Source organism: Desmodus rotundus, chromosome 12, assembly GCF_022682495.2.
Source record: "Desmodus rotundus isolate HL8 chromosome 12, HLdesRot8A.1, whole genome shotgun sequence".
In the NCBI taxonomy this organism is placed as follows: domain Eukaryota; kingdom Metazoa; phylum Chordata; class Mammalia; order Chiroptera; family Phyllostomidae; genus Desmodus; species Desmodus rotundus.
Window position 1 is genome coordinate 74515868 of NC_071398.1, and position 22524 is coordinate 74538391.

A 22524-nucleotide genomic window follows, 5' to 3' on the forward strand; every position below is an offset into this window, starting at 1 on the left:
AGGGCTCTAGAACCAGGCTTGAAAGACATGCAGCCAGAAACAATGCCTAAGACCTTGTCTATAAAGACCCACAGCCACGCTTCTAGGGCAGAGACATGGGAGCTAGCTCCACCAATGCCACCAATAGTGGATAATGGATTCTTCATGACAAGCACCGGTGCTCCTGCCTATGGAATCTGGATGTATCTGCCATCGCTACCCTGTCCTCACCTGAGTGGGTTCCACAGGCCTCTTCTTTGACATGCCACTAACTTCTAATTCAAGGTTAAATTGGCAGAACCAAGTCATCTACTAGTGGTCTAGAGGTAAGTGAGGCTGAGAAAGTGAGCACCAGCATACTCATCTTCAATAGTAGGAGTCAGGCTGTATCACACTGTAGGGAATGACCCTGAATTAAATAAGAGCTCAGATCCTGAGTGGTCAAGCTAATGGCAGAGTCTCCTTTTGGGAAATCTGAGGATTGGTCTCCACACCTGCTTCCATGGCAACTCTGTGGAGCTGAGTAACAGATACCCCCCATGGGTATAGGGTGACCTTATATAAATTTGGGCTACTGCATACAGATGCCTCCTTCCTTTTAATCTAGAAATACTTTATTCTGGCTAATACTACTTTGAGTCTGGTTTCAAATCTACAGAACCCATCTGTATTAGTTTCCTAGGGCTGCTGTAACAAAGTACTACAAACTGTGTGACATAAAACAAATTTTAAACTTTAATTCTTCTCCAAAAGTTCTGGAGACCAGATGTCCCAAATCCAGGTACCAGTAGAGCCACACTTCCTCTGAAGGCTTTAGGAAAGAATCCTTCCTGGTCTCTTTCAGCTTCTGGTGACTCCTGATGTTCCTTGGCTTGTGGCCACATCATTCCAATCTCTGTCTACCTCCATCTTCCCAGGGCTGTCTTCCCTCTGTGTCTCTCTGTGTCTCTTTGTGTCTTCTACTCTTCTTATAAGGACTCTAGTCATTAGATTTAGGGACCACCCTAATTCATTATTATCTCATCTTTATCCTTAACTAATTTCATGAACAAAGATCCTATTTCAAAATAAGGTAACATTTTCACTGTCTGAGTGGGCATGAATTTGGGGGAATACTGTTTAGTCCATCATACCGTCTAAAGGAGACTTCCCTAAGGCAGACTGAAAGAGCTTCATCTACGATGTCAGACAGATATTTCCAGGGACTTGGGTGTGGAATACCAGCCAAGCATTACAGACTCGGGTCTTGACCTCTGGTGGATGACATCCTGAATGGCAAAAACAGTCCAAGGTAGGCATCTCATAAGCACCAAACAAGAGAGAGAAAGAAGGGAGGACACCCTTCTGGGTAGGTGTAAATAGAAAACCATATTTATATAGTTCCTCTTGTTCAGGGATACACACACACACACACACACATGTATATATATATCCCTGAATCTATACTATTCCTTTTTAAATTCATTATGAAATATTTCAAACTTACAAAAAACAAAGAAAGCAATATAACAAAGACCCATGGGTTTACCATCCAGATTTAACAAATGTTATCATTGTCATGCTTGCTTTAGAGGAATTTTTCAGAAAATAAAACATTGCAATCCATTTTAAGTCTGCTTTTACCTCTTCCCATTCCCGTTTCTTCCTCTCCAGAGATAAACTCTTGCTGAGGTTTGTGTGTTATATCATTTTATTGCCTATTTTTGTATCCATAAACTAAGTAGAGAGTTGTTTGTGCCTGTAAACTGTATATAGTAGTACTTTATGTATCACTCTGCTTCTTTCACTATTTTGTGTTCAAGATTTGTTCATATTGATTCTTATAGTTCCAGTTCACTCATTCTAACTACTGTATGCATACACCTAAGTTTACTTCTCTATTCTCCTTTGGAGGGACTAAAACCTAAAATAACTTAGATTATTTTCAACATTTTACTGTTAGAAATAAATAACGCAGTGAACACTCTTTCACCTGTCTCTTTGGGCTTGCATTTGAGAGTCTTTGTAGTGCATATGGCAAGGTTTCTCAATGGTGGTGCTATTGGCATTTGGGTATGGATAATTCTTTGTCAGGCAGGGGTGGGGAGGATGGAATGGTTTGCATTTAGCAGCATCCCTGGCTATTACCCACTAGATGCCAGTAGCACCTGCGTCCTCACCAGTGAAAATTAAAAATGTCTCCAGTGTTGTGAAATGGTCCCTGGTTGAGTGGGGGTACTGGGGAACCCACCAGTTAAGAGCCACTCGTGTATTTGTCCAGGAGGGAGTTGCTGAGTTGTGAAGTATGAACAATTTTTCTTTACCTGCTTTCTGTCAAACTGCTCTCCAAGGAGTTGTGCACATGTACTCACACCCACAATACATCAGAGACCCCATGTCCCCACATCCCCACAATGACAAATACTGCTTCAGAACTGAATAATTTTGACAGTCTGATGAGTGAGACTTGGTTTGATTTTTATTTTAATTGGCATGCCCCACCTTTTCTTTTCAAACAGATAGTACTGATCTACTCATTCTCAGAATTTATGCCAAGCTTTCATTGGCAATCCCACAAAAAGGAGAGGACCTAAATCTGCCAGCCCAACACTGGGGACCTGTGATTGGACTCTAGCTACCAGGCATGCAACAACCAAACTGACCCTCCACCAAGAAGCCTGGGGTAGTCTCTGAATGGGGCCATAGCTCTCTGTGCTGTGGGAAAAGTTGAACACCTTGCATCTTTCTAGTCTACCTGGTGGGAGGGAGGCAAATGCAGAAATAAGAAGTGGCATACTAGCACCCTTCCTCCTCTTGTGGAAGGAAGAAGAGCGGTGGCCTCTCTTGCCCAGAACAGGATGGGTGGGGATAACAGCAAAGCCAGTGTCCAACCTAGGGCCCACCCCAGAGAAGCTGCTGCAGCTACAATAGCTGTGATGGCATTTGTAAGCAAGGGCAGTGGGTGGGTACAGGTGAGAAAGCATCAGGAGTAGGTACCTATATTACTGTAGGTGAAAGGCAGCATCAAAGGTGAGCAGGAGAGAAAGCCCCAGTGAATATATGGATACTTCCCCAAGCCTAGGAAGGCATCAGTGAGTGGCTTATAAGGCATCAGTGAGTGGCTTGGAGTGCTCCTCCAAAGTTGGAAAGGGAGAGGTCAGAGGCCAGCAGTTGTAACGGTCAGAGTGGGCCCCATCCGCTTATTTGCCCATTGTCACATCACCAGATTATCCTTTCCTTGCAGAATGGAGTAGGATGGGTTGGGGAACCATCACTATAAACCCACAGTCAGTAAGTACAACCCATCAATGTTTCATGTGTTAAGTTAGTTGAGCAACCTGGTTAGATTGTAAATTCTTTAAAGGTAGAGATCATGTCATATGATTCCTCCATATACTCCGCAACAGGCAGCACAGAGCTGGATTCATAAGTTTGTAATAACACTTATTGGATCATATTCTTTTAGGCCCAATGAAAATACTGGCATGAAATAAATTTTAATAGCTCATTACCTTCCCCACCCCAAACACACCCTTTTTTTGGTCAAAAACCATAACGTACTCTCAATTGTATGACCTCATTTCTCTTCCTAAAAGATCCATATAGTAAGAAGACAGGTAAGATTCACCCATTTACAGGTAGGGTAATTGAGACCTACCAGTTTTGATTGATGACTGTAAAGGCATAGACTCAACACTAAAATCCAAGTCTACTGGCTTCTCACTGAAACATACCCCAGTGCTTTGTGCTCCCTGCCCTCCTTCCTATCCCCATCATCTGGCACCATGGAAGGTCTCAGGTACATCACTGCTTTTGTTCTTAACAGTGCAAAACATCAACTGAGGCCCCCATCTGACATCAATAGTGCCCAGCAGGTGACAGAACTGGACAACCACCAGGGGTCTGTGAGCACTGGATTCCCAGACTCTGTTCACTGAAGAAAATCTGTGTGCCAGTGCGCAGTATTAGTGGGGAAGACAAAGACAACAGGAGAGACGAGTCCTTCTCTGGGTGACAAAACAGACCTCAGGAGTTGGGGAAAAACTTACAGTCTCATCATGGTGTTGATATAGGTAGAACACTCCACAAGTCCATGAAAAAGGGAGACTGTGAAATCCTATTAACATGGAATTTATTATAAATTCTCGGGTGCTGCTGTTCTAAAATTTGGGGAGGAAGAAATTTGAAGAAAAGCCGTTGAGAAAAAGAGGAATCCTGTCTTGCCAAGAGATTTCTCTCATGGTAAAACTAAAGAGCTAAAAGTAGGACACATGCTAAGGTGGGGGCTGTGAGACTATCCCGTTTTATTCCGAGTTTTATATTGCTTTACTGACAGGAATTTTAAATGTCCCTAGAATCAAGTGTTGCCCCAGCACTAAAATCAAGAATGGAGGGCTAAGATTAAATGTGGAAAAGAAATACTCCTTCCTTTGTTATTAATACCTAAAATAATATCATCACTTATCAACCAGCATTGAATGCCAGGCACTTTGTCAGAGTAATGCTATGCTAGGTAGGTGCTATTATTGTTAGCGCTTTTCATAGGAAGAAACTGAGTTTCACAGATGTTAAGTAACTGCTCAAGGTTACACAGCCAGTGAGTGGCAGAGGCTGGAGTGAAACCCTGGTCACCACTGACAGAGTTCTAATCTCCATGCTAATGTGCTAGGTTCTTTGAGTCTATAGGTATGTGCATATATGTATGCATCAAGGTGTATGTATGGTTGTGTGCATCAAGGTAGGGAAACAAAGTTAATCAACATACTTTCTTTTACAAAGCTTAGAGTCTATGACCTTGGGAAATGTGTACTTTCTATTAAACAATGTGAGGCTGGTGCCAGTGGGATCGGTATAACGAAGGGGTTGGTTACTTTGGTTTTTAGAGGTAAGGTGAGGGTTAATGAGACTATAAGGGGACATGTGAACACACAGACGAGAAGAAAACGAAGAGGGTCCAAGTCACACACCGGGGGACCCCCCCAGTTCAGAGGGATTTACGAGAGACGGCTGGTAAAGGTTAGAGGTCCAGAGCCCCGGCCTCTAGAATTGTTCCGGAATGGCTGGGGCGCGCCCTGCAGTCAGTCAGCCTGGGGACGGCGACAGAACGAAATACAGAGTGATCACGGACCACCGAGTTTTAGGGACCGAGACGCTCCGGCAACAGGTAGTGGGCGGGAGGGGCTTCGGGTGCAGCCTGGGACCTCCGCGCCAAGGACCGCCTCCTGCCTCTCCCCTTCCGGAAAGGCCGGCCGCTGCCGGAGCCTCCACGCTCAGTTAGGACACGCTCCTCCTCCACCCCCCCCCACCCCCCCTGCACTTGGTCTGGATCCTCCTCCGCTGCGTCCAAGCGTCAGAGAGGCTGTTCACTGGCCGTCTCTGCCCGCCACCAGCCAATCAGCAGCCTGTTGCCGAGGCGGGTGAGGGGAGCCCTGGCCGGAGACCAAGTGCGGTGCACCAGCTCGGAGTCGTGGCCCGATGCGCCGGCTGGGACTGACTGACGACCGAGGGAGAGAGCGGCTGCCCTAGGGCTCCTCACTCGAACCCCATCCAGAGGGGCGGCCCTGCGCCCCCGGAGGCCCTAGGCCCGAGGCCGGCCCTTGCTGCGCAGACGGGATCCAGGCAGCCCGCAGTGAGGTCGCTTTAGCCTCAGCTGTCCTGGGTTGAAAGGCGTAGCCATCGTCCCCAGGCGTGTTGAGCATTGGAGAGCTGCTTCCGTTAGAAGGAGCAGAAAACAAACCCAACCCGCTCCCACGTTCGGGGCAGACAAGACTAAGACAGGACGACGGACAAAAGAAGATGGTGTCTTGCAGTGGGTGTCCCACAGTGACCTAGTGATCACCTCCTGCTGGGCGACCTTGCATCCTGGGAGGGGCTAAAAGAATGGGAAAAGCCCCAGGTGCAGAAGAATGAAATCTCAAGGCCCCAGCCTTCTGAGTAGGTCATTCCGTCAGTAAAATAGGGCTAATGACAGTGCCCAAATGGCCAGGAAGCAAGGTGTCGGAGCCCGAGGCCCTGAGGCTGTTGGGTCAGCGAGATGAAAGTGGAGCAGGGTGCAGATGGCAAAGTGCGTTACCCGAACAGGACTAGCCTTGCAGGGACAGCAAAGACTACACTTCCAATTGTAGCTCATTACAAACGGGAGAAGGGTTGGAAGCACATCTACCACCCTCACTCCATCCTATCGTCCCTACCCATGCAAAATTCTCTTTTGGTCTCATACCCAATTCCCAAATCCCTGTTTCTCTGTTTCCATTGTGTGGTCTGTAGAAATGCCTCTGGATCTGGTGATGATGATGATGATGATGTAACATAGTATGTGTGCTTACTAAGAGCCAGGCCCTGTTCTAAATGCTTCACATACGCTAATCCTCTCCACAGTACTGAATGGGAACTATTTTTCATCCTCATTTGATAGATGAGAAACCGAGGCATTGAAAAGTTTGGTAAGGTGCCTGTGGTAGCAGAGCTGAATTTGAACCTGGGTTGTAGGTTTCTACCCTATCTGACCTTGTTCTTCAAGAGGTAACGCTACCTGCAATATTGTATGAGAAAAGGGCTTAGAATGGGTTACCTTTTGAAGCAGCATGTGTCCCCACGGGCAGGACCTCCAATTATCTGCCTTCTCAATTTTTCCAACAGACTTGTTGGGTGGTCTCACCAAATAAATTGAAACCAGATAAAATAGTGAATTTCATGCTATATGAATTTTACCACAATTAAAAAAAATGAAACCAGAGAAAATTCTCCCACCTGTCTGCCTAGTCTTAGTCTTGGTCACCGGTAAACCAATCTGGAGCATCCCTTAGTGCCAGAAGACAGGTGAAGGAGGATGACCCCAGTCCCGCCCTGTTCCCACGTCATGGCCTTATTATTTCCAAAATGGATCTTGCTTAGGGCAGGCAGGAATGTTGAAGTTGGAGAGTGGTGGGCTGACACCCTGCCTCCAGCTGGTGTAGGAAAAGGCCATCGGCAGGGCCTACTTGGGTCTGGGGTGCAGTCTCTGTTTTACTTCCACCCTCCATTCTCTTGCTTATCTCTGCCTCCTTCCACCACCCTCATCTTCACTTACCCGGCAACCATTTCCCAGCTCCTTGGGCACGCCATCTGCCTATGCCCACCCCCCCTTCCCCAGGGACTTAGCTCCTTATTATTGAGACCTTTAAATAATTAAATACCCCAAAGCCTCCCCCACACTGACCCCAGCCCCTGGCCTGGGATGCTATTCAAAGACCAGTAACTGGGCTGGAGGTCTGCCAGCCCTCCCACCTCTATTTAGCTCCTTTCTTTTCCTGTTCAGCTCCCTGGCAGCTAATGGGCTTTTTCTCCTGCTTTGGCCCCTCTGCCTGTCTGGCCACAGAAACCAAACAAAAAGAGAATGACTGTAAAGGACTGATGGGGGTGTAGAGGGTGGAGGACCCCAGACGTACCTACACTGGGAAAAAGATGGGGACAGAGAGGTCCAGAGCACCTTGTCCTGGTCCCCATCCCTGCGGAGGGGCTAGGGCAACCTTCACTAACCTGGGAGCTGTTTGGCTGAAGGGGGGTGTAAAATGAGGAGAGGGCTGGAGGTTGTCAATCACTTGAATGGTTTGGGGCTTGAGCAGCTTCCTAATGCAAATTATCCCAGTGAGTCACTGAAAGTTTGGTACAGACACAAAGAAGCTGCTTCTGTCACCCTCTACCTCCCTTCACTGCCTACAGCAACGCCCCCTCCTCCCCAGCCAACTAAACAAAAGGCCCAAGCCCAGCGGTGCACGAAGTGAATGGGTCAGACCCTCTAGACAGATGGCAACAGTCGCCCCACACAGTTGCAAGCCTCCTTTCATCCATCTCCCAGTCAAAGGACAGTGGCCCCCATCCCTCCAGAGCCTATTGGCTCCTCAGAGCCAACCCAAAGAGAGAAGGGGTTGGGGGAGACTACCAAAGAGCAGGAGATGAGAGGGGAACTGACCTGGATGTTTGGCTGGAAAACAAAAAGGTTGTTCAAAGCACTGGCTCTTGGGCCATCATGCCCATCTGTCCTTCTTAGGGGAGGCTCTACCCTGTGCTTCTCCTGGGCTTACGGCCAGCTCTGTGCAGAGCCAGGAGCCCTGGCAGGGGAGACCTCAATTTGGAGCAACAATGCTATGTTGCAGTTAGTACGGGGCATTATGCTTTCAGGTTCTCTTTAGGCAAAAATCCCTTGACTGGGTGTTGTTTTACCTCTTTGGAAATATGGTTAAATGGAAAAATCCCAAGCCCTGGGGACAGTTGGAAAAGAGTGGGATCTGGGCCCTTTGCCATTAAATTATACAGTTTGAGTTGTTCTAGAATGGGATTCCTTCAAAATAATTTATCTGTGTCCTCAAACATTAAAAAGCTAGGTGGAAAGAGTGGACCAGGAGTCAAAACCAGCTTCCATTTTCAGCTCACCATCTGATTACTATGTAATTTTGGGCAAGTTGCCTAGGCTGTCTGAGTCCCAGTTTACTCTGTGTAATTTGGGGGTAAAATCACCCACCAGCTGTACTCCCATCACATGGAGAGTAAGCTGACTGTGATCTGGTGCTCTGTAAATGGAGAGGCTGTGCAAATATATAGCTTCATTTTCAATTTCCCTATATTCATACCTCCCAGGAGGTAGGATGGGCATGACACTAAAAGTTTTTCAAAGTACTTCACTCTATTATTGGGTTGGCCAAAAAGTCCCTTCAGTTTTTTCTGTAAAATAAAAGACACATTTTTCATTTTTACCAATAACTTTATTGATTTGGATATTTTAAGTATGTCAGCTATCTCCCACATGGTATAACATTGATTGTTCTCAATTAATGTCTTAATTTGATCGCTATCGACTTCAACTGGTCTACCCAACTGTGAATGAAGCATTGTCCACAGAGAAATCTCCAGCACAAAACTTCACAAACCACTTTTGACACATTTGATCCATCACAGCACCTTCTCCATACACTGCACAAATCTTTCTTGTGTGTGTGTGTTTCAGCTGTGTTTTTACCTTCTTTAAAATAATAAAGCATAAAATGTTGCGTGTTTTCTTCCATCTTCAATGTTAAAATACCTACACAAAAATTCACCAATTTCAATGGTTTTTTTAATGCACATTGATATGAAGCTGCCACAATACAATCTAACAAAGTTGTTTCAAATGAAATTATAGACAGCTAAGCGCTACTAGAACCATCTTACAGGAAAAACAAAACGAACTTTTTGGCCAACCCAGTATTTCCTGAGGCAATTGAGACCAGAAAGATCCAAGGCAATGCAAAGATCTCTCTCTCTCTTTTTAAATAGGGTAAGGGTGGAGGTTTCCCTCTCCCTGTCCTCCCAGTTCCTGAATCTCCCATTTTTTGTCTCCCTCATTCTGTTGCCTTGTAATATCAGCCCAGCCTGATTTGGGAGGACTAGTGGGAACTGTAGGTTAAGGGGCTAGATCTCAATAAATTTAGAATAAAAAGGAATCATTTCCTGTGTCTTAAAACAGTGAAAAGGTATACCATATGCTAGTTATGATTCTGAGGCCACAGGCAGGTGTTCTTCTGGGCTAAACTCCCTCCCTGGCTTGCTTTTGCTGCAGAAGGGCTGAGCTGGTGGTGCTGGGGTGCAGAAATGGGGGGAAGGGAAGAACGGAGTGGCTGGGCAGGGAACAGAAGCAAGAGAGCTCACAGCTCCCTCCTACCTGACTTCATGCCCTGCTCTTCCTCCCATCCACTGGCTTCCAGTGTGTGTTGGCCAAGGTGCCCATGCTCAGAGCTGGATTGAGTTTCTTCTTTCTGGCATAGGATAGTAAGGGCATTTCTCAAAACAGCTTTCTTTCCCAATTTTTACTCAAGCTAACCTCACCCATCTCAGATTATTTTTATTTGTCTGGCTGCCACCTGAGCATTTGTGTATAATGTATTGCTCTGCATAATTACATTAGTTTGCACTTAATCCTCTGTTGTCATTGTTTTATGTACTCTCATATATAATTATCCCTTTACCTCCTTTGGGCTGACAATGCCCAGCTCTCCTGTCTCTGCCCTACTACTCACCTTGTGTGTCTCACAAGGATCTGTCTCTAGACATAAGAGGGCTCTCACTCCAGGATACCCACTGCCTGCTGGCTAGGCAGAGGCTGAAAACTCAAAACCATAAAGATATCTTTCAAGCTGCTACAAGCAGCTGGCCCTGTGCTAGAGTCCAGATACAGACCCTGGACTTCAAGACGAGCATCGATCCACTTCAATCCCTCATATTGAAATAAAATTATAATCTTAACAAGTGCTTTTATATCCTGTTCCACCCACCAGGGTATCTTTCAGTCTCATCCCAGGACACAATTAGTGTCCCATTCTTTTTTTTTCTTCCACCTGGGAGGTGCAATGGGAAAAGCCTATTGGTCAAGCAGTGACTATAAAAGGGAGATTATTTTCCTCTTGTGAAAACAAAAAAAGCCACTGACACGTAAGCCTCCACCCTGAGGAGTAAGAAAGGAAGTGGGTCACAAAGAACACAAGGAGCCCCTGTGTTTTGCACCAGTGCTTGGAAATCAGCAGGTGCAAAGCAATCCATCTGGCTGGTCCATGTCTCTTGGATCAGGATTCTCCACCTGGAAAGAGACAAGGGCAAGGGGGTGGGGGTGCACTCCTGTGTCTGGACTGGACTACCTGGTCCCTCAGCCCTTCTTGCTGTCAGATTTATACCCAGGTGTTATCTTAGACTCAGATGCTATTGCTCTTATTGAGCAATATCAGAGTGATATCTAGGACCTTATGCTGAAGTTGACGTATGACATATAAACAAAATAAAATCTGTGAAAGACATATGCACACAAAACACCATATGCATGAGTGAGGATAGGAGCAGTGACTTCTTTCTAGAAGAGTTCTGAAGATTTTTATAAAATCACTTAAGACTAGGATAAATGTCAAGGATTTCACAGAGGAGAGCTTGGATATAAAAGATATGTAAGACTGAGATTCCAGAGTTCTTATCTTTTGCAGTATATGCAGTGTGAACTGGGGCTTGGTGTAAAAGTTCCTGGAATCCAGAAGACCCAAGGGCTAAGGGTGACAGGGAGAAATAAAAGAAACCTTGGTTCCAGTTTTGCCTTAATTTTTTTTCTTTGTTTTTTCAGTCAGTCCTGGATTGGAGTCTGACTCTGCCACATACTAGCCACACGCCCATAGGTAATTTGTTTCACCTTCCCTGAGACTCCTTTAGTCTCTTCATCTATACTCTAAGGGTAATAATATCAACCCAACAGAGTTATTCCGAGGATTTAATGAGATCATGTATATGGTGAGTGCTCACTAATGCTATGTTTTATTGTGTTATTCTTTTAGCTCATCACAAACATAAAGATAGAAAAGGATTAAAGAGGTAACATTCTCATTCATTCATTTACAATGTTGTTGAGAACCTACAGTGTGCCATGCCCTATGCAAGCACGGGAGTTACTATGTAGCATCAAAACAGACAGTCCAGCTCCCCAGAGCCAACAGGAAGATGTAGAAATAATCACACAGATGAGTGGATTGTTTCCATTGAAACGGAGAAACGAACTGAAAAGACTGCCCTGCCTTCCTGGGAAGAGTGGCCAGAAAGAAACCCAAGATAGTGTTTGTCTTTGCGCCAACTGACTGGGGTTGGGGCATCTTGGACAAGATAGGGAGTGGAGCAGTCTCAGGTCTGAGGTAAGAACATGGAGGCTTTACCAAGCCAGCCACTGTCCACTCCTGGCTTTTTCATTCAGAGGCAACTGCCATTTCACATAAGGCTCAGCCCTGAGGTCCCTGGAGTGACCCACACTTTAGGCCCTGACCCCACCCCTCTCCCTTGGGGAAAGGGAATTGGGGTGGGAAGCTTCTGGACATCTCACTTGTAAAATGACCAACCCCCTCTGGTCTGACCCAACGGAAGCCCCTGTCTTGCTCTGCTGAGGAAGCCTCTTCCTTCTTGCGCTCAGTTACTATGGACACACTCTCAGAAAGGCAGGTGTCAGGAGGCAGCTGCTGCTTGTGGTCAGTTCTCTCCAGATACAGGAGTGCCCTGCCTCCCCCTCACAGGCTGCCTTTGGCTCACAGGAAGCCAAAACAGACTTCTTCTGCCTGCCCTCTGCCACCCAGCCAGAAGAGAGTACAGGAAACACCTGCAGGAGCACGCAGCTGGTGAGGGGAAGCTCTGCCCAAGAGAACAAAGGATTTTGGGGGAGTAGTTAGGCTGGTGAAGAGTGGGGAGGGGCTTGGGCATTTAATCACACTTCTCTTGGCACCTACCAGCTGCTGGGAACTAGCAGCTGAGTCGCTCAAATGTACTGTCTCTCCCATCCCCACCCCCCACCCACATAGTAAAGGGATCATTCCCCTCTAGCCTCAGCTTTTCTAGAGCCAGGACAAGAACACTTATAAAAGAAAGGCTCCTAGATGGCTTTGCCTCTGTCCCCCTTTGTTCCTTCCATGGCCTCCTTACTCTCACCAGAGAATCTGATCCTCTTTAAACCATGTAAATTTAAACCCACAGTCCAGGCATGAAGACAGAATCCTTACCCTATGCATTAGCCTATGTTACATAAAAGTTTATTCCAAAAACAAGCCTCCATTTGTTTCCCAATGTATTTATGTCCATGTCTACCTACTCTGCTTATTATTTTAGGTTGTTGTGGTTTGGGGTGAAAGAGACAACCAAGTAGACCAAATGATGCACTATCATCAGCATCCACCCAGGAACATGTTTGCTAGTGTGTATGTATGGAGGGAGACTCAGCTCACAGGGTTCTCCCACCCCTGCTTAGAAACCTCCAGAGAGGGCATTTTCCCTTTTAGGTATGGAATGGGAGGAGAGAAGGGGACAGTGAGGAGAGGGGACTTGCCCTATGGCCACCTGTGGGAACACCACAGTTTTCACAACCCTTATCTTTTCATTTAACAGCTAGTGTACTTAGACTGCTCTGGACCAAGTCGTAGACAGCACATGGAAGTATAAAAAGAAATAATTCCATGGTTCCTGCTATGGAGGCTCATATGGTAACAACTGGAAAGGGGGCGCAAGCTTGCAAAGCTATGAGACATCAACCAAAATTAATAAATGAAAATGTGCTGGCTGTATTTGTTGTAAAAATGTGATTTTAAAAAGTGCGGTCAGTAATAAACCATGTGTACACATCACTAAGAGACACTGGAGTAAGGAATAAGTGATAAAAGTGTGAGCAGTTTCAAAGCACATGTATAAATGTTGAAAAGACCTAAAGTAATAACGTTTATGAAGAGAACAATGAAATTATTCAGGGAAGGCATCCCGAAGAAGCAGCAGGTAAAGGGAAAAGCATGAACTCTGGAGACAGTCACAACTAGGTTCCAAACCTGTGTCCCACTCCCTGTCTAGGTACTGGTGCTTTGCTTTTCTCTTCTGTGAGCTTGAGGTAGCAATACCTCACAGTGTGCTCATGTGCAGGAGAGAGCCTGCGTGTAAGTCGCCAGGCAGAATGCCTGGCAGTAGTGGGTGTTCAGCACATACTAGGTACTCATATCTTAGAAAAAAAGTATGTCAAACTAGTTTTACAAATAGTTTTGGGCCATGAACATTGGCAAAGTAGAGAAATTTGCAAATGTGGGCACAGCTGCAAGGAGAGGTGAGCAGGAGAGAATTGATAAGGTGAGGGAGGAGTCTGGGCATGGTTAGTTTGGCTTGGAAAGATTGGGAGACCCTTGTATTCCCATATTAGGGATTCCAAACGGAAAAGAAAGGCAGCAGGGAGGGAAAGGCATGATGAAAAAGGAGTTTTGGGTTGTCCCAGGCTCCCTGGGGCTAGTGGAGCAGGTAGAAGGCTGTTGTGGTATTTTGAGAGTGACAGGGGCAGGCCCAGGACTATGTGCTGGCCAGAAATGGAACAGAAAAAACAGATTTTCTTGTTCCAACTGGAAATGGAAATGGAATGGTGAGAGATGGTTTAGCACAAGTGACTCATTTTATTTTATATTATTTTTATTTTGTTATATTCAACTGAGGAGATTTTTTTATCCTCATCCAAGAGAAGAAGGGAGAGAAACATCAATGTCAGAGAGAAGCATCGATTGGTCACCTCCCACATGTGCCCTGACCAGGGTTTGGAACTGCAACCTAGGTATGTGCTCTGACCAGGAATGGAGCCCGTAAACTTTCTGTTACAGGACGACACTCCAACCAACTGAGCCACACTGGCCAGGGCCACCAGTGACTCATTTTACAGATGACAAAACAGTACAGGCTCACAAGCGGAAGGGGCTAGTCTAGGATGTCCAAGAAATCTATTACTAGTTATTGTTAGGCCTGAAGCTAGGGTCCCTACTCCCCAATTTCTAAGCCTAGAGCTACTTGCACACCCCCACCCCCCGCCCACAGTGGCCTCCCAAGTAGTCAGTAGGAAGGATGATTCCTGTGGACGAGATCAGTGTTCAGTAGCCGTGGAGTCTTTTTCCTGCCACTTCTGTCAGAGTGCCTTCCTGATAGTCCAGCCTTTTTTTCTCCATGCAATTACCTTCTGGGTAAACCTACTTAGGAAGTTAATTGATAACTAAAGTTCTCCTACATTATGATTTAAAGCGTGTCCACTCCTCTCTAAGTTACATTTACATTTAATAGCAGGTGCTTAAAGGCAGAATAGCCTGCAAGATTTTAAAGATCGTTTTCTTAACAAGGTACAGTCCACAGGTTGGCTATTTTGAGCTGGGATCCCTCACTGGCAGATCCTGAATTGACCTGACTGGTTTTTATTCCACCTGATTTAAATCCCTTTCATCTATTAGGCCCTTATTCTTGGCATTTATTCAACCTGAATATTCACTATATTCACTAACACCTATGAAGCACCAGACACTGCTCGGCAGGTCTGGGGTCAACATTTTAGCTAAGATTCAAAGTTATAAGCACAAGGACAGAGGAAAGAACTGAGTATCATGGGAACACACATGGGGGAAGGGAGCGATGCCAGTGGAAAGGTGCCTGGAAGTGATGGTCTGAATCTTGACAGATGAGTTAACCAGATAAAAGTGAGTGGGTAGAAAGCGGGCAGGGCATTCCTTGAGCACAGGCCCAGAGTCTGAAGTCCCAGGCACAAGTTAATGAACACCAGTTGACTGAGAGTGGGGAGAGCTGCTTCCAGCTGAATCTTTGCAGAGAAGCAGAGGCGTGTGCCTTTGGTTCTATCAGGAACGTGATGGATGCTTCTTCCTGAGACTGTGGCCATGGTGAAAGCCTCCCTCCTAATATGTGTGTGGGAGAGGGGACAGCTCAGAAACCTCCACATCCCCACACTCAAGAGGTTCCAGATGCATCATAGGTCACAGAATGGGGGCCTATGAAGATATGTACTTAAAAAAAAGTGTTTAACACTTAAAAGTAGTTACCATCATTAGAATTTAGGGAGATATTAAATAAAAGTATATTTCAGGTTTCTCTTGAAAAATCACAGTATCTGGTATCACTGGTCTCCCAGGATGACAGTGGACTAGAACTAAGGAGTGAAGTGGGGTCAGATGGGGGGTTCAGACAAGGCTTGAGCTTGTTCTCCAAGTTTAGCACAGCCTCTGTCCAGCCATCCTCACTCACTGATTTCCTGGTCCCACCTTCTATCACCTGGGGCTCATTGAACTTTAAGTGGCTCCTCCCTGCTCATGGTGGTAAACGAAGTCACCATTGCTTCAACCTGCCCAGCTACATGGATGGCCTGTCAGGTTTACTGGACAAGGGTTGAATAAAGGCCTGCTCTTGTGTATGGGACTGATGGTGGGGAGTGGTACAGCCAGGTGTCAGCTGGGAACAAAATGACTTCGAGCTGCTGGGGCCAGAGAACCAGGCTCCTATCAAAGCAGAGGATAGGACTGGCTGCACATCTAGGGTACACTTGTTTGCATACAATGGTTATCCAGGGCCCTAGTAGCCTCTTAGACTGAGCTCAAATGTTTTTCTTGCCAGTAAAGAAATGATATGGAGAGAAAGCCAGAACTCATCAAGCTTACCCTTCTCAGCGTCATCATTTCTCTCTCTTCTGGGAAGGGAGAGCAGGTGGGTGTGATTCCACAGTTGGGCAGAATGGAGGTGAGCAAAGTTGTTATTAGAAAATCCCTTTCCTGCCCACTTTGTGTGTCAATGAGCATCTACCTCAGTTTGGAATTAATCCACAAGCAGACCGTGGAATCAGCAGGTCACCATACATTTCAGCAAAGATGGCAGAGGTCAGACATGAGTTCTTTCATTCAGCAGGCTCTTATGGGCTACATATTACACTAGGATGGGTTTTGGGACTGTGAAGTTTTTAAACAAAGGATTGAAAGTCATCTATGGGAGAAGAAGATACAGACTTGCTTGGATGGTGTTAACCGTAGCCATTTTGGAAGGTGCTAGTAGGAACTATTACTTTAATAATGGTTTCCTTCCAGTTATCAGAATGCCAGAGTGTCCTTAGTCATCTCAGCACCAATTTGGAACACCTTGGAGAGATGAGGTTAACTTCTACTTAAAACTACAATTCTCATTTATTGAATACTTAAATGTGAAAAGCACTAATTCTAAGTAGTTCATTGATCTCATTTAAACCTCCTAACAAGATTGTGAGATGGATTCTATTCTTAATCCACTTTACAAATGGGGAAACGAGGCCTGGTTGGTGAAGTGACTTGGCCTGGGTTGCACAGACAGTAGGCAGGTGGTAGAGCTGATGAGATTCCCTCAGTCAAACTCACACCAGAGCCTGAGCGCCTCATCTGTTTGCAGCTGCCTCACTACCTTGGACACGGAAAACTTATCAGGCAGGAGTGTGATACAAACCAGAGATTATTCTTGTACTTCCCAGCCCCCCAAAACCCTTTCAGTTCACCTAATTGAAAATGATGATAATCATTGTGCTAATTTACCCTACAGTGATTGCTAGGATAATGGAGATGATTTAGAATCAAAAGCTGACGAAAGGAACAGAAGTCATTTAAACCAAACCCCTAATTTCTGAGACAGGAAAATTGTGGGGCTTGTCCAAACACAGCTGGTTAGGAAGAAGAATCCAGACTACCACCCATATATTCTCCCTGCCAGTCCAGAACGCTCTCTAGTGTTCCATGCTTTGTTGGGTTGGGGTGCTGGCACTGACCAGGAAGCCAGGAGGCCTATCTTCTCTTACCAAAGTTTGCTAAAGGATTAGATTTCAGACTCGCAGAAGTGGGTTTCTTGCTACTGGGGCTTGTTGTTGAAGCATCCTGGACTCCTCCACCCAAAGCTTCTTATCAGGAGCCAGGATGGGCTCTTAATCTGCAGCTCCCAGGGCCTTGTCTAGACTCTTTGGGAGGCACATTATCATCCAGAAACAGCTGACTGAGCACAGGTCTCCCAGTGCTCAGTCAGGCTGGCATTGTTTACCAACTGGGGAAGCTGGGAGCAGAATGGCCAATTAAAGCTCAGTCCCTGACACATGAAGCTACTACCACTTACAACTCTGGGGACTGCCCCTGTACCTCAGCTGGCTAGGTGGCACTTTCCACCCATGGTGAATCTGGTCAGATCTAATGCAAGTAACATATTCCTTGATCACAGACCCCTTTCATGTAAATTGAGGGACTGTTTAGTCTGCCAAGAGCCAAAAGCAACCCCAAGATGAATCTGCAGCTCTGCAGATTCCCTGGCTTGGAGACAGGGATGTGTGATGATGTCCTATTACCCTCTAGACAAGCTTCGGTGAATTTCAGGCTTTCTACTAAATGAAATATTCTTCTTAAGTGGGGCCTACTAAGAAACAATGTAGATGCTGACTTTGTACCAAAAAGGAAAATAGCACTCTTGGATGGGCAACAATTCAGCCTTAACCCTGGGTCCTTACACCCCAAAAAGTGGATCCTTATCGTGCCTTGGACATTTGTATTAGGAGCTGCAAATGAAAATGGGAACATTTATTTAAATAACCCCTCAACACAAGTGGGTCTCCATAACCAAATCTATTTATGATACAGATAAGCTGTCTTCCCCAATCTACATATCCTGACTCACCTACTCTCCAAGTGCATCACACATAGCCTCCAAGGCCCACCTGCCACTTAGGACACCTAGGTTAAACTACAAGCTTGTTGAGGAGAGTCGTGGATGTGTGAAATTAAATGTGTGTGTTTGGGGTGGGGGTCTCATTGTTCATGAGTCAACATGTTTAAAATTTAAAGACAGCACCTATGGACAAGGGAATTAAAAAAAAAACTAGCTCGGGTCAAAAATGTACTTGTGATGTCAGTGGAAACTACTGAGGTCTGACTTTTCTTGTCCAATAATACAAGACTTGTGGGCAGCAAAGGGTAGTTCCAGAGAGTACAGGAGAGCCTGTACCAGTAATTCCTAACAATTCTGCCCAACCTGGGAAAGGGCTCGGTGTCTCCTGCTCACCACCTTAGTCTGCGAGAAGACGAGCTGTGTGTCATAATCACCTTTAATATTTCTAGTGCCCGGAACTTACTGACAATATATTCTTGCTGAACGAAAGGAGTGAATACAACTAAGGCCTAGCAAGAACAGGATGCATAAGATAGGCCCTGGCTGAATTAAGTGCTTTGCTACCAGAACGCTGTGAACTGTTAGAATATGCATTCGAGGAAGTAAATAAGGAGTTACTTCCTAGGGAAGAGGGGATGCTTACAAATGCCCTTACCATACAACTTAGATTTTTTTTTTATCTAGCCACATGATTTAGGTCTTCAGAGTGCAACTGAAGATACAAAGAGAGGATTTGGATCAGAAAGACAGCCAAATTAGCGATATGGTAATTTTACCTTCTCTGCACCACGCACTTCATCTGCTACAGTTTTATTAAAGTAACAAAAAAGTGTACATTTGTCAATAAAGCTGTACATTCTTCCATATAAAAACACTATTAGACAGTTAGTAACCTTTGTCTTTTCTTTCAGAATAGCTTACAAAAGCACTATTATGTTTTTCCTAATAGGAGAGACAGGCCTGCTCAACAGTCCAGCTCTGGGCATTTTTATTTTTTTAAAGTGAACATCATAAAGAGAAGCGAGAAAAGATTAAGCATGAGACCATAAGGCTGTTTCTAAGAAAGCAAGGACCTGTTTGCAGACAAAATGCAACAACATAATCTTCAGTGATTCACAGCTTTGTTTCAACCCACCAGCCAGAAAATAAGCTCCTGCGTCTGTGGGCCCGAAGTTACCTTTAAAGCAACAAACACTGTAAGCAGAGTTTGGGAAAACAGCTTGGATCTGGAGAGTTGAAAAGGAGGCAAAACAGACAGGAATGGGTTGGGAGAGTGTTTGGTAAATAGCACCTCTGAGTCAGAATGAGTAGTTAGGATCCTCAGGAAGGGGGGATGCAATGGGGAGGAGACTTTAAGAGTGGTTGGGGGGGGGGAGGTTCCTCACTGAAGGGCAATAGCAGGAGGGTAGCCCGGTTGACCAGATGTTCGAGCTTTGTCGTTTTTAAGGTGGTTCAGGTTTAGGAAAACTCAAGGCCTTCTGAGGACCCCTCACTAATGTCACTGAGAAACCAAAGGTAGTTTTCCATTTTTTCTCCAACCCAGAACAGTAAATATTGCACAAGTCTACAGACAAATTTGGATTGAACTGAGAGAGTCAGCAACCTCTCCCAGAGATGCTCTGAGCACCAGGGAGAAAAAACAATGCCCAATGTTTGGTTTTAGTGTCTGCCCTACAAGAATACCAAGTAATCCTATAGAATTTGGGGCCTTCTCTCGATCAGCCATGGGATACCTGAGCAGCCAGCTACAGTTCTGAGGACAGAGAGAGAGAGAGAGAGATGGCTCCCTCAGCCCACCAGAGCACCAGGAGGTTCTGAAGGCTAGATTTGCACCCCCTTCTGGGACTGGGAAGCCATATTGCACAGTGATGAGAACTCTTGTCCTAGAAAATAGGGTAGCTCCATGACCCAACCAGAGGTGAGAAGTGGGGAGAGTTACAGAGGAGTTCTGTGCTTTTTTAAAGAAGGCAGTAATAAAAGACCTGGTGTTCCCTATAGCTTTTGAGCCACCTCTCAAAGGGATAATGGCAGCAGCATTAGGACTTTCATATGGTTCCAGAAAGAAGGATTTTGGCCTAAAAAAACCCAGTGGATACTCTTTGGGTCCTAAAATTCCATTGCAAATCACCCTCAAATGATTCATCACAGTTACACACAAAGCAGCACATTGCAAAGCAACCCCTGCCTTACCACTCACTCCCCTGACACCCCCAAAACAAAAAGCTTTAGATTCCTGGCTGAGAAGCAACATCTACAAGACCCTGGGGATAGAATTTAGTGATGATTCTAAGAAAAGCTGCTTAGGATAGAAGGAATCACTCTCTGCCCAGGATCTCATCAGAAAAACAAAAGTGAACATTAGGCAGCATGAATTAAGTTCGTGAATGTCCCTGAGGTCAGTGCTGCAGGCTGGGAGAGTGACGGTTTTGAAGCAGCCTGCCCCCTAGCTCCCAGGGCAGATCTTGATCTATCTCATTTACAGCTGTTAACCTTGCTTGCTCCCTCTCACATCTTCTTGAAGTGCTTGCCAAGCTTCCCTCACCTCACCTCGGTCAGGCCCACCTCTAAACACTCCCCACTCCCATAGGCAGACACTGGCTCCCAGACTGAAGTACACAACAGTTGTCTCCAAAGGCACCTGGGGAAGCTGCTTCCAAGCAGCACCCTTTAAGAATTTTTTTTTCTTTAAAAAATCTTTAGGTGTTTTTCCTCCCCTTTTCTTAAAAAAATAATATATATAAATAGCTCTTCATTTAAAATACAGTTCCCCAGGTTGAGGTATGATGTAGACTGTTGTCACGGCAGGATGAGTACAGTAGAGTGCTAGGCGAGGGTGGCAGGGGAGCTAACTGGAGACGGCCATCACATAGTTCTTGGAGGGGCTGCTCCTGCCCAGCATCATTTGGTTCTTGCAGGTGAGGTGCCCATAGGAGGCGACCAACGGGGCCTCCTCATACAGGACGCAGATGGAGCCATCCTCCCCTATTCGGTAGGATACCTCGTAGGGGTCCACCCACAGGGTGAGCTCTCTGGGCAGCAGCTGGTGAAGTTGGGGCTGGCTGAGTCCAATCTGGCTGGCCACCTTACTGATGATGGGGTCCATCTTGTGGTTGATGCGGATACAGCGGTAACCGGAACCCTTGGATGGTTTCTCAGGAAACCAGTGGTGTTTGTAGTGCTCTGTGGAGACAGGTCAAGAGGCAGACGCCTTGGTTAGAGCAGCTGGACCAGGGGTGCTACTACTGCAAAGGAGGAGGGGTGGTGGTGAAGGGATAAAGGAGAGGAAGGGACTCAGTGAGTTTAACTCAACAAGGTGGTTTGTCCTGACTTCCAGTTTCAAAGCCAGGAAGGCAATGGTCATGGCTGGATCCACAGCAAATTACTGCACCTCCCACCCTGGGCCCCAGAGTCTCCTTCTACCTCCTTTGAAGTAAGAGCCCCTTAGCAACTGGCTGGCTAAGGGGCCAAAAAATGGTTGCTTCAACGAAACATATGTTGCTCCTCAGAAAACAGAACTTGTGTGGGTACATTCAGAGATGGCTGTGGCTGCACAACACTGCCGACCAAGGGGCTAGAAACAGTTGGGGGACAGGTCTCTCCCCAGCCAGCCACTGCCTATTTCTTCTCCACCTCCCTGTGTCGCGCAGCCCCCACCCCACAACACACACTCCTACAGAGCACAGTTACTACCGACAAGGCTCTCGCGGCATCGTAATAGGTGGCAGATGGCTTATGGGTCTCGACTCAGAATACAAAAGGAGCCGGACTCCAACTTAGAGCAAGTCAACAACCGGTACAGGACAACAGCCGCGCGCACAGCAGGAAAAACCAGGCCTGGGACTCCAGTTGTTGAGAACGTTCGAGCGCACCTTCCTCTCCCAAAAGAGCTCCTCTCGCCGGCCGGGATTTGTCACCCGCGGCGTCCTCGAGAGTCTCAGAGTCCAGTGAGGAAGATGAGTCCGCACTCAGACCCGCAGGTACCCTCTCTTCCCGGGCATAAGCCGGGGGAATCGGAATCGCACTGCAGGACAAGAGTCTGTGCCCGCTGCGTCCCACAAGAATCACCACGGATCAAGACCTGACCACAGTGCTGGGAGCTGGGGACCTGCGGGCTGCTCGCTGAGGAGCCCAGCGGGAAGGAGGACAGGTAGGGAGGGGGGCTGAGCCCCGGTGGCGGGGTGAGGGGCCTGGACCCCCTGGCTCACCTGTTAGTTCCTCCTGGAGAGCCCCGCTGAACACCTTCAGTCTCTGCTCGCTCACACAGCCTCGGGTCCTCAGGAGGCTGGAGAGGAAGCCGACGGCCGCAGCGATCTCCGGGAGCATGTGTGTTCTCTTCCCGGTCCAGGTGGCCTGGCTCATACTGTGCGCGGTTCGGTGTGCGGCAGCCGGGAGCTGTAAGCAACCTCCGGGGGTCTTAACCCTGGCGGACGCGTCCTCTCAGCCGTGGCTGGGGCTCTAACCCGACTGCCGTCAGGATGCGCCTTTCATACCCTGCCTAGAGGCGGGGTAGCCGGTGGCCTCGCTCATTGGTCGCCGCCAGCGGATGGGGGCGGGGCCGGAGCCCGCGCCGTTTCCCCCTTTGCTCAC

The 22524-nt window shown here is 46.7% G+C and overlaps 1 protein-coding gene across 1 annotated transcript; it reads right to left on the minus strand.

Moving 5' to 3' along the window:
- Positions 1–18731: 18731 nt before the first annotated feature.
- BTG2 (BTG anti-proliferation factor 2) lies at positions 18732–22406 on the minus strand. The gene is made up of 2 exons (XM_024574943.4): positions 22143–22406; positions 18732–21117 (listed from the first exon to the last, which is right to left on the minus strand). The coding sequence occupies exons 1-2, from the start codon at positions 22294–22296 to the stop codon at positions 20783–20785; spliced, it is 489 nt and encodes a 162-aa protein (XP_024430711.1). The 5' UTR covers positions 22297–22406; the 3' UTR covers positions 18732–20782.
- Positions 22407–22524: the final 118 nt, after the last annotated feature.